A 12320-nucleotide genomic window follows, 5' to 3' on the forward strand; every position below is an offset into this window, starting at 1 on the left:
TTTTCCTCGTGGGGGGTTTGGGGGAGGTGACCGGGAGGGGAGAAGAAGGGGGGCGCCGAAGGCTGCCGGTCAGCCGCTGGCCGGGACCGGGTGCAGCCGGTCGCCGGGGAGGCAGCTTCTACCTTCTAGAGAGGGGGAAAGGTGGGGCCGGGGGTTTATGGGGCCCGCATGGCAGAGACGGTTAGGGTTCGGTTTCGGGTGGGTGCGCGATGAGCTGGACGTGTGGGTTGTTTTGGGTTTGTGTGGAGCTAGCTAGCTGGCTAATGATACCTGGGGGAAGTGCTAAATCACCGACAGGAGGGGATTACAGGAAAGACTACCTGTGTCTTTGCCCTTTTTAAATTGGTGGCTGGGTTGTGCAGGCAGAGCTTGTTTGGTTGCTGCTGCCTTTTAGGCAGCTCTTTGCCTATGCAGCACCATCCAACCTCAACTCAGGCTATCAAAATCCAACGTCTGAGATCGTTGCCTGGATCAGGCAGCTTTTTTAAGTCCAAACCAAGCCCGCAGTGCAGCCATGCACATGAGTTGGACGCATGTATGGGAGTGATGGTGGCTCTTCTTTTTCATCTTTTTTTTAACATTTGAAACTTGCTCTCAAAATATTTAGTAAAATTTAGGGTTGTCTTGGAAAATAGTTTTTTAGTACCAGTAATTTTATTAGTACTAGATATCGTAATAATATTGTGATATAAAATTAGTGGTCAAAGTTGCACTCTAATGACCTAAAGGTCAAATGTGTCTTGTGTCTTGTATTTTGACCAAATGGAGTATAATTCTGCTGCTTCTAGAAATGAGATTCAAGGTTGACACATATGGTAACAAGAAAGAAAAGCTTTAGATGACTTGTCCAGCTATGCAATCTCGTTACATGTTCACTCCATTCTCACGCTGAACTCAGATTCACAAGCATGTGTTCTTCGTTGATTTTTTTTTGTGCGCCACATGCAAAAAGAAAAAAAGAAAAGAAAAATGAGGTGGTTTCGGGATATTGTTTCCACAGTAAATAGGGGATCTTGCTCGTCAGTAAAACGAACAAGTTCTAGGATTTGTCTGGATTCTATTAAAATAGTTTGAAAATACTTTCATGATGAATCTCTCGTATCGTAATGTTTATCTTCAAATTGTTATCTATAAATTTTCATATGTCGTAGTCAAAATGAAGTTTGGTATATGGAGCCATAAAACAACTTATGTTTTGGATTGAGGAAACACCATATACTTTTATAATAAAAACTAGAATGGAACTCTAACAAACAATGAATTTGTTATATGAAGTCCTCCGTGGATCGTGAAGCGAGCAATCTTTTAGGTTGAACTACTTGATGCATAGCTGAAGCCAATGAGGACGGCTCATGTCGGATTCTCCAACTAATTAGGACCAAGCACCAACATCTAGTAGTAGTGATAAGCATTTGTGCTGATCAATGATCATTAGTTAGCCTACTCCATGCAGAAAATCCTCCTGTAATTCTTTTTGTAAAATTTATTTGCTCAGCTCCGATCCCGTTTTGTTTTGATCTCTTCAGCCTTCCCTACATCCGAACTATGTTAAAGAAAAATGCACACTGTTGATTTAATTTCATAGCTAAAATATATAGTTGATGTTTTTCCCATCATGTATTCATTTCAGTGTTTCATGTGCTTTAGGGAAACGGTGCTGTGCCGACACCGAGAACTATGGCTGGTCCATTGGAACATTTAAAATGAAAGGTTGGATTCCCACAATTTATATTTTAGGAATGTATCTCAAATTTATAGGATTCCTTCTATCATTTGTAATTTATGCTAGAGGGTCCAACCTATTGTGCCGAATAATAAAAGCTTCAACGAACTCTACAAAATATTATTCTTTGGGAGATTCAATTTTTTTTGTAAAGATAATTCATCAAGCAATATTTTGTGGGATTTTCTTGTGATTCACTTTATGCATAGGTTGCATAGATTCAATACCAATCAATTTATGTTGTACAGAACCTCATGGATTCAAAAAATTCTTTAGATTTTTAGTGACTTTTTTGTACGGATACTATTGCCATTCACCATTTTATCGTGTAAAAAATGTCTCCATATTTTATGGAGCTATGTAGGTATCCCAACTCCTTACATGTTGGGGTGTTTGGATACTAGGTGCTAACTTTAGCAGTGTCACATCGGATGTTCAGATACTAATTAGGAGGACTAAACATGAGCTAATTTAATTGCATAATCCTGTGCTAATTCGCGAGACGAATCTATTAAGCTAAATTAATCCATCATTAGCAAATGGTTACTGTAGCACCACATTGTCAAATCATGGACTAATTAGGCTTAATAGATTCGTCTCGCGAATTAGACTCCATCTGTGTAATTAGTTTTGTAATTAGCCTATATTTAATACTCCTAATTAGCATCAAACATCCGATGTGACAGGTGCTAAACTTTAGCAACAAATATCCAAACGGGCCTTAAGTCTTATTTTTAATGTAGAAAAGTATGCAGCTCGGTTGTTTCCATGCTTTGATAAGAGAGAAGTAAATAATAATACTGTAGAAAAGTTTGCAGTTGATTAGGTGCAATAGTACACTGAACGCCGCCGTTGTCTTTGAATGACCACTTTGGTCCCTGAAGATCCGAAACGGTCATTTTGATATCTTTTAGTTTCAAATCGACCACTTTTTCGTGTGAATTTGCCTTATTTTTTCTGGGTTGAAAATGGTATATTGTGCATAGAGTAATCAGTAATGTCAGCTGATTTCCAGAACCCGGGGCCGAGGCCGCTGAACAGACACCAAGAAGAATCCGCGTGACGTGGACGTGTCATGATTCCGGAGCCGTGAGCTGAGCCCCCGATTTCAGTAGCCCGTCGTTTACGTCGAGTTCGGACAAGCAATGCAGGAGACCGACCATACCGTCGTTAATGTCCGCTCGTGAACTGGATTGACCGGTCAACGTAACGTCAAGAACCAAAAAATGCAGATGAGAAAGCGGTCGCAGCCTCGCAGGTCAACAGCCCAGGGCGGCAGGGGCCCAAGCACTCGACGGTCTCTGCTCCAATGCCGACTTGACTGCCGCCGCACGGAGCATCCATCCGTCTGCGCCGTCTGATTTCGATTCCTATTCCCAGCAATATGGCGCACGGCGCCAACCCGGCGCAGCGCGGATCGCTGCAGCCTGCAGGCAGCAGTGCGGTGCGGCGGCACACCCTCTCGTCGACATCTCCGGCGGCGCACCAGCCCGAGCGCGACGCCGCCTGGTGGCCGGTGGCAAGGCGGCGGGGTTGAATTGATAGGAGCAGGCGCGGATGCGGGTAAGGCCGGCAGAGCCATCCGCTGCAGCAGGGGAGTTGCCGGGCCCCGTCAAGGTGACAGGACTCGGCGACTTGATGCCGTTTCTGTATACGACAAGCAATGATGGAAGGGACGCCATGTCATTCGTCCGTTTGCACTTTGCACTCGGAAGAGACACCAGCAACGTGTACTAATCTCCATCTGTTTCTACTTTATTTACCACTGCATCAGAGACGAGTGAATTTCTTGGATAAGCTCCGGCCTCCAACTCCAAGCGCTGCCGATGGCTGTCCACAAACTACAAAGGAGAACAGATGCATCGACACATCAAACGATGAGGCTCTCAGCTCTACCACACGATCGACTGGCTTCGTGACAGACATCTCAAGAAGAATCAGGTGCTGAGATAACTCCATTAATAGTTGCGTGTCTCGCCGGGAGATCTAGGTATGCGACGATATATGGTGTGTGGTGCAAGCTAGGGACGTGTGCCATCATCGGCCAGGGCATGGCTATCTCTATTGAATTGGATTTGCAAGTCTGCCTATTTGTTTGGCCTGATAATTTGCAACTCGAATTGCAAGGAGAGCACCAGCGTTCGTGAACAGAGCTTAGAGAGGAGTGACAAGCTCTCTTTTGCGATGGAGCTGAGGTCGTGCTCGGCGTTATATCCGGGGTGTTTGGAGCCGTATGCTTCAGAACACAAGAGTATCTATAACATTTTAAACCTCCGGCCTGGACCAGGATGCACGCGCGACAGTTTTACTGTTTTAGCATTTTATCTATTTCAGATAATAAAAGTTTTAGCCTTTTATTAGAAAATAAAAATGATTATATGTTATTTAGTAAAAAGATAGACAATAAAATTAGTGTCTGCAATTTCATTTCCACAAGGGTGTCCGGAAATACGAAGACCCAGCCAATGCAATTGCTTCAATCGATTAAGCAGGAAGGGGAGAATTGGATAGCGGCTGGGGCGTCACATTCGGGTTGTTTGTTTAGCGAGTAATCCGGAGCAGGGTGATACTTGGGGTGTTTGGCAGCACCCCACCTTCCAAAAATCAGCTCCACACTTTCCCAGCTCCACTCCACCAACTCCAAAAAATCATGGAGTTACTATACGCGTTTGGCTGTTTGTAGTGCTCCAGCTCCAGAAACACAAGGATTTGGTGGGAAAGTTCTATTTTGCCTATGGTGGATAGTTGGTTCTGTTTTTAGCATTGTGGAGAGTTCTTTTTTTTTTTGTTTTTGCCGTGCTACAGTAATTCACTACGGTAACATGACGCTTCAATAACATCGGTGCTACAGAGTAATCCGCTACAAGATTTTTTTTAAAAAAAATGTTCAACCCGATAATATTTTGCCAAATGAAAGGTCGCAACAAATACGGTACAAAATCAACCTTATCATTACAAACTAGTTCCAAGCAAGAGAGTGCGGTGGCTAGCTCATCACGAAAGACATCCATGGTTGGTACGTTGAGTGCGGAAGTTGACCCATCCAATGCCGCTTGTGAAACTACATATTTGCTATATATTTCCGGTATTATAGGAACAAAATTAGGATCATGATCAAATCGAGTAAAGTCTTCATCTTCACCTCCATGTTCACGAATGAAATTGTGAAGGATCATGGTAGTCACAACAATCATCTTTTGCTTGTACATGGGATATGGTGGCATCTTCCAAAGAATTTGTCACTTCATTTTTAATAATCTAAAAGATCGCTCAATCACATTGCGGATAGATGAGCGAACCCGATTGAACCTTTCCATAGGAGTCTTAGGTTCGGTACCTCTATGCCATTCCGGTAAATAATACCTTTCACCCTTGTAAGGAGCGAGGTAGCCAGGACGATTAGGATATCCCGCATCCACAACATACTATTTGCCTATATTCAGTTAAAAATAATATGAGTTATGGATTAATGCTACACGTTAATCACATTCGTATATTCAAATTGAACACATGTTACCTTGTGGAGGATGTGGAAAAAATTCTTCATCCACTCTGAGTGCATTGTACAACACACTTGTATCATGCATAGCTCTAGGTTGTCCCGTGAAAACATAAGTGAAACGCATGTCAAAGTCACATACTGCTAGTACATTTTGAGTGGCTAACCTAGTTTTTCCAATATATCTCACTTGCTCTTCAGGTGAAAGAGCGATACGGATATGAGTGCCATCAAGTGCACCAATGCAATCTTTGAAATGTGGATATGCACGTTTGTCATCTCTTATCCTTTTATGGACTGTGGGGAAGTTGGGATTTTTTGTCTAATGTAATCTTTTGCCATAGCCATCAAAGCATTTAGAACCTCATCAAATTTTCTACTAATAGTTTCGTCTGAATGCTTAAATCTATTTTAAGCTCTCCTATTAGACTCGTTTCCAGCACGTGTATAGGAACATATCAAGCATCTCATATGTGCTCATGTGCATAGAAGATTGCAGCCCATACCTTTCCACCAACACACCATGAAGATCCAAAAAGATTTCGCTGTTCATACGAAGTTGTCTGTGGCATTCCCCAGGAGTTTTCATTGTCTCTAGCAGCCATCTCGTACCACTAACACCGGATGTCCTTGGTGGATTTTTAGCAAGGTAGAGGTCAGCATATATTTGTACAATTTCTGCAGCACCCAAAATAAGATTCCAAAAGACCTCGCTTTCATTATTAGAGTCATCACTATCGCTCTCACTTTCCTACATATAAGAGACCACATGACAAATAAAATAAAATAAGTACCACACTTAAATTTCAATGACAATACTTCATTCGAACAAGTAAGGAAATATTAAAATAACACTTAAGTTTCAAGACAATAGTTCATACAAAAAAAAGTAACATTAAAAGAACACAATTCCTCAATTGCCATACTTGGCATTATACTTCCTGCGAAGCTAATTAAATCTAATCTCGTTTGTAGGAAGGGTCGCGAACATTTCCCTTTGGTCCTTCTTCACAAACAACTCAGTAGCAATATAATGCTTATCTGTATCATACCCTGTCCCACATTCCAAAACAAGGTCCATGACTTGTTGGACAGTAACTTCACCCAGTTTTATAGATGTAAAAGAGGAGGCGGACTCAGCAATCTTGGTTACCTGCTCTTGAATAACTTGTGTTGTTCCAATTCTTTGTTTCTTTGCTGGTGGGATTCTTTTATTTGCCAACAAATAGTAGGAGAAGGAGAAATCTCTTGTGGCTCATCTGTTTCATCCCAACCAACAGCATCATTGTCACAATCATTAAGGACATCATGAACCTCATTCACAGGTCCGTTGTCAACATCCTCTTAAGATGGTGGTTTGACGGGGTTAGAGCTCATAAGATTCCAATGATCTGATTGATCATTAGTGATGTCAGCAAACATCACTGTCATGTCCTCCTCATTTTGCAATGGTTTTTTCTTAACCTTGCCGCAACCTGGAGGAGGCAATCATTGTTAGTAAAATAAATGATATAAACCTATTGAAGAATAGAAATAAAATAGTTTCGGAACTCACCGCCTTTGCCTTCTTCCACCACTCATCATCCATATCAATCACACCTCTTGCTTTGTCCCACCCCGCTCCTGTTTGCTTCCTCATTAATTGCTTCCAAGTCATTAAATCGATCTTCAACTTATCCCACTTGTTCTTCATTTGCGGCTTGGTCAAACGAATTGCTGTGAGGTTGAAAAATTCATCTCTGAACCTCATCATAGCCTACTGAGTTCAAATGGGTGTTCGGCCTATTCCCTTTCTTAACTTATTTGGCAAACAATGATCATATGAGCGTTGTGTTTGCATCAGTCTATTTAATCAAATCACCCTGACCAAGATATAACAGTAACTAATATCAAGTATGTGCACTAAAGTTGTATATATAAGCCTACCCTTTTACTGTAATTGACTCTCGTATTTCCATCGCCTTTGTACATATCCAGGTTACCTCCAAGTTTAAATTGAGGTACAAACTATTACTTACCTATTCATATCAGTTTAGTGAATGGTATGACAAATGAGTGTGCACAACATGGCATGCTGGTTTTAACATGCCTGCAGTTTTGTACTGAAACTTAACCAACGACTCAGGATAGGCGTCAAGACTATTTGTTAATCTATCATCATCACCACACACCATTCCATCATTTAGTACAGTTGTTTAGCTTATGCATGACATGTACACTCATTAACCAAAAATATACAACCTAATCCCTTGTCACACCCTCCTACCTTACAGACACCTAAAAGATGCCCAGTAGTTTGTGAGATGCTCTATTAAAAAAATGAAGTATTTTGTATGATTCAACATTCTACTATTAACCATGAGATGAAAGCAGCCAGTTACATTAATTTGCTACTTTCTTGAATGATCACAATTCACCATACATAGTTTGCCATCCTTCAGCAAGTTCACCATACAAAGATTCTATCTAGCTGGTGGTGCCAATCTCTAAATGCTAACAAGCAACCAACCAGCACAAGCAATACAAAAAAGTTTAACTGGCTGCTACCAATTTCCATTCACATTCTGAATTTGAATAGGATGCTCAGTTTGCATTACCATATTAGGAGCATTTCTTTTTGCTGCCTTCTTCACGCCTGTGTGTTGTGCAGCAGAGGCGGCAACATCCTAGCCGGTGGGCTCGCTGCCAAGCCCGGCCACATCATGGCTACCAAGCCCAGCGCCACGGCCATGGCCACGGCCGCCACCCTGGCCAACACAGCCACGGCCTTGGCCGCCGCCCCTGGACCTGCCCAACGCATGGGCTGTGGCGCCCATGCCACCTACACCTCGTTCGCCACCACCCAGGCCACCTCTTCCGCCGCCGCCCAGGTCACCTCATCTGCCGCCGCCCAGACCACCATCGCTGTCTTCCTGGCCCCCGAACCCACCCCTGGCCGCACCTTCTTCCTGGCTCGTGACCACGCCTAAGGGCCCACGACCGCCGGCGCCCAGGCCAGCTGTGCCTTCTTCCTGCGCGGCGATGCCGCCCCTGGCCGCGCCACCTAAGTTCCCCTGGCCAGCGACGCCAGCACGCATCCTCTAGGTGGCATGGGCCCCCGCCAAAATGGAGCCGTGAGGATGAGTCGAGGATGCAATCGGAGAAATCGATGGAGGAGGGTCGTCGTCGCCGTCCATCTCGCCGGGAAAAACCGCTGGCGGCAGCCCAAGAAGGAAGAGGCGGCGCTAGGTTTTCGGCGGCGGAGGAAGAGAACCATCGGGCAGAAAGGGGGGCAACGGGGAGAAAAGAAGTGACTGTCTGTTCTTTTTTTTTAATCGAAGCGGTATGTGTAACCGATGGCAATGGTGGGTAAATACTCACCAACTCCACGAGGAGGTCTGAAAAGGGGGTTTTTGAAGCACCTCTTAAGATACTCCACCAAAAACGTGGATCTACCCCCTGCTCCACCTTTTTCCTGGAGCCGAAGTTGCTGGAGCTAAACGCGTTTGGCTGCGAAATTTTTAGAGTTGGTGGAGTGGAGCAATTTTTCCTGGAGTGGAGTGCTCCTGAACACCCCCTTAGAGTCTGTTTATTTGAGCTGCAGTTTTTGAGCTTTTCTGAAAAGATGATGCTGGCTTTTTATTCTGAAAAGCTAATTCTAACTTTTAGAAGATGTGTTTAGCTTTCTAAGCTCAAAAAGCAACGAAAAGCTTGTAAAATTGAGCTTTCCATATAAACTCATATTTTCGGAGCTTCTATTTTTTGAGATGCTGCACAAGATGTTCACTTTTTTATTTGAGCTTAAAAACTGCCAGGAAGCAGCTCAAACAAACATGTTCCTTAGATTCTTTTGTTGTATCAACCGTGCAATATAGATTCACAATGTGGTATGCGTGTTGGCACGTGCAATTCGTTGCAGCACGTTGACGTCATCAAACCGTTTCTTCTTCTTAATCCAAAAACAATTTCATTTTCCAACGTCACTTGGATATACGTTTCAATTGGACATCTCACCTTTTCCTTTTCCTTATTCATAGTTTCATTTTGCTATTGAGTGCACGAATCAAGAATTACTGATTGTTCTCTAGTGCTTACAAGACTATCTGCTTCGAAACCAACGGGGACAGGCAGACACGGTTTTCAGCAAACCAAGGCCCCCGCCGAAAAGGACACCGGCCGGAAACGAAACCCACGACCCGCCGTCGCAATCCCAGGCCATTCCCGTGGACGACCGCCGCCGTCGACGCCTCAGTCTCCGATCCGATCCAACTGCGATCAGCCCGATCCCCTCCACTACCATCCTAAAACCTCCCCGCCTATATAAACCCTCCGGCACGCTCTCCCACACACCACCGCAGCTCACGACATGATTTCCACTCCGGACACCGGCGATCACACGCTCACGCTCACTCTTCGAAAGCAAGAACCGGCGGCGAGGCCAGAGCCACCGTCGCCGGCCATGGGCGACTTCATCCCGGGGCTCCCGGAGGACCTGGCCCGGGAGTGCCTGGTGCGGCTGGGGTTCGACCAGCTCCCCGCGGCGCGCCGCGTCTCGCGCGGCTGGAAGGCCGAGGTCGAGTCTCCCTTCCACCACCGCCTCCGCCGGCCCCGCCCGCTCCTCGCACTCGCGCAGGCCCGGCCACCGCTCGCGGACTCCGGCCCGGCACGCAAGTACGCCGCCGCGGCGGGCTACTCCTACCGCCTCGTGCTCCACGACCCGGGCGCCGGCACGTGGACGCCGCTCCCTCCTCTCCCCGGCGGCGGCGGAGGCCTCCCGCTGTTCTGCCAGCTCGCCGCGGTCGGCGAGGGTCCGTCGACGAAGCTGGTGGTGCTGGGCGGGTGGGATCCCGAGACGTGGGCGCCGACGGCCGCGGTGCACGTGTACGACTTCCTGGCCGGCGTCTGGCGGCGCGGCGCGGACATGCCGCCGCCGCGGCGGTCGTTCTTCGCGTGCGCGGCGGTCGGCAGCAGGGTGTTCGTGGCCGGGGGCCACGACGTGGAGAAGAACGCGCTGCGGTCGGCGGCCGCGTACGACGCCGAGGCCGATGCGTGGGCGGCGCTCCCGGACATGGCGCGGGAGCGGGACGAGGCCAGGGGCGTCCGCGCCGGCGGCGGCAGGTTTGTCGCCCTCGGCGGGTACTCGACGGAAGGGCAGGGCCGGTTCGCCGGCTCCGCCGAGGCGTTCGACCCGTCCACCTGGTCGTGGGGCCCCGTGCGGGAGCGGGTGATCGAGGACGGCGCGTGCCCGAGGACCTGCTGCGCCGCCGCCGCGGGGAATGGGATGATGTACATGCTCGACGCCGGGCGCGTCATGGCGCGGGACGCCGAAGATGGCGGCGCGTGGCGGACCGTGGCGCGCGTGCCGGAGGACGGGCGCGCGGCGGCCACGGAGGTCGCAGCCATCGGGGAAGGCCGCGTGGCCGTCGTCGGCTCCGCGTGCCACGGCGCCGAGCAGGCCGTGTACGTGCTGAGCCACGGCGATGCGACGGCGCCGTCGTGGACGCGCGCCGCGGCGCCGCCGGAGTTCACCGGGCACGTGCAGGCCGCATGCTGTGTACAGATATAGATCAGTGCAGACCTTGTATGTATTTAGAAGCTTGGATTTGCTCCGTTCGGCTGCAATCCCGTCAATGTGCGGTTAATCTAATCTCGATACTGCTTCCTAGTACATCTCATCTCAACATGTCTTCCTGCGAGCAGAGCGTCAAGTTGACAAGCTATAATTTCACTGCAACATGTCTTCCAGTGAACCATCGGAAGCCGCCGCCGCCGCCACCATCTTCTCGATCTCTTCTTGAGCAAAAGGAGAGGAGATGGACATGGACATGGACATAGACTTGGCGCCGGCCGTCGCTGGGAGGAAGAGGTCCGCCGCCTCGGAGGACGCGGCGGGGCTGGAGAAAGACTGGCGCCGGGAGGAGGAGGTGCGCGGGAAGGTCCCCAAGTGGAACTCGCGGGAGGACGAGTCGCGTGAGGACATCTCTCCCGAGATCAGGGAGCTCCTGCATAAGGGCTACATCCTCATCCTCCAGTCGGCAGCCAGCCGCGCAGCCAGCACCAGAAGGATGGAGGAGTTCGCCCGCCTGGCCCCCAAAGCCTTCGCCCTCAAAACCTTCGGCCGCAAGTGATTCGAGCAAAACCAAGAGGATCTACTGCTGCGTCCTGCATGCCTGTCATAGTCAATATGTGCGTATACTGCTAACGACGGTCGATGGTGCTGCTTGTCTCAAGACTGAACTAGATAGGTCTTTTTGCTGTGCAGCAGCCAGCAGGAATGCCACTGTGCCCGGAGATGCAAACGACCATCTTCTGAATCCAAACTAATTCAGTAGTTTAATTTGCGTTTCTTTTTAGTTTTCAGTACATATATACGAACTGCTTGCTGCGAGAGCCAGACCCTATGTCACATGCTTTATTTCAACGAAGAATGTTTCCTTGTAAAGGAAGGTTACCGGTACACACAAAATTGCTCCAGACTACGTCACCTGGCATGTGGCAACTAGTGGGAACTGTACCAGGCACCTGCTGGCACAACTGCACAAGCAAAGTCTTTTGTGCATTTCATATTACACATGATGCATTTGAACTGACGAATGCTAACAAAATCAACAGCACACCACTTTGCTGAATTCACACTTCTCTTATCGTAGGAAGACTGAAACTAGACACGTACCCGAGATTGCGAGAAGTGTCAACAGTCCTATGATGCATCATTGTCAACAGTCATCGATCCCGGTGGGTGATATCGAGAGCCTTTTCTGCAGGACGTGTCCAGCGTGAATCCAAGCAGCAGAGCAGAGTAGCGCGTGAATTCAAGCAGCAGAGCAGAGTAGAGCGTGAATTGAGCATGGCGTGTCCGACTGGCATCTGTTCCGACTTCGACATCAGAGACTCGGAGATCGGCGTCGGACTCGAATTCGACGGAGGATATAAAAAGCTCTGGAGGAACCGCAAAGCCAGCCTCAGTCACATCTAGTCGAAGAAAGAGAGGAGAGGCCGATGGCGATGATGGTCGTGGACGTTGCACCGACGACGGGGAGGAAGAGGCCCGCCGCCTCGGAGGAAAAGGAACTTCGAGTTTTCGACAAAGAAAGAATGGTCAAAATAAAAAGGAGTAAG

The 12320-nt window shown here is 47.8% G+C and overlaps 1 protein-coding gene across 1 annotated transcript; it reads left to right on the forward strand.

The window, feature by feature from the left end:
* Positions 1-9660: 9660 nt before the first annotated feature.
* Positions 9661-10767, forward strand: LOC101781777 (F-box/kelch-repeat protein At1g80440). Its single transcript, XM_004951430.1, has one exon. It carries the CDS (start codon positions 9661-9663, stop codon positions 10765-10767), a length of 1107 nt encoding a protein of 368 aa, XP_004951487.1.
* The last annotated feature ends 1553 nt before the right edge of the window (positions 10768-12320 follow it).

Source organism: Setaria italica, chromosome I, assembly GCF_000263155.2.
Source record: "Setaria italica strain Yugu1 chromosome I, Setaria_italica_v2.0, whole genome shotgun sequence".
NCBI lineage: Eukaryota > Viridiplantae > Streptophyta > Magnoliopsida > Poales > Poaceae > Setaria > Setaria italica.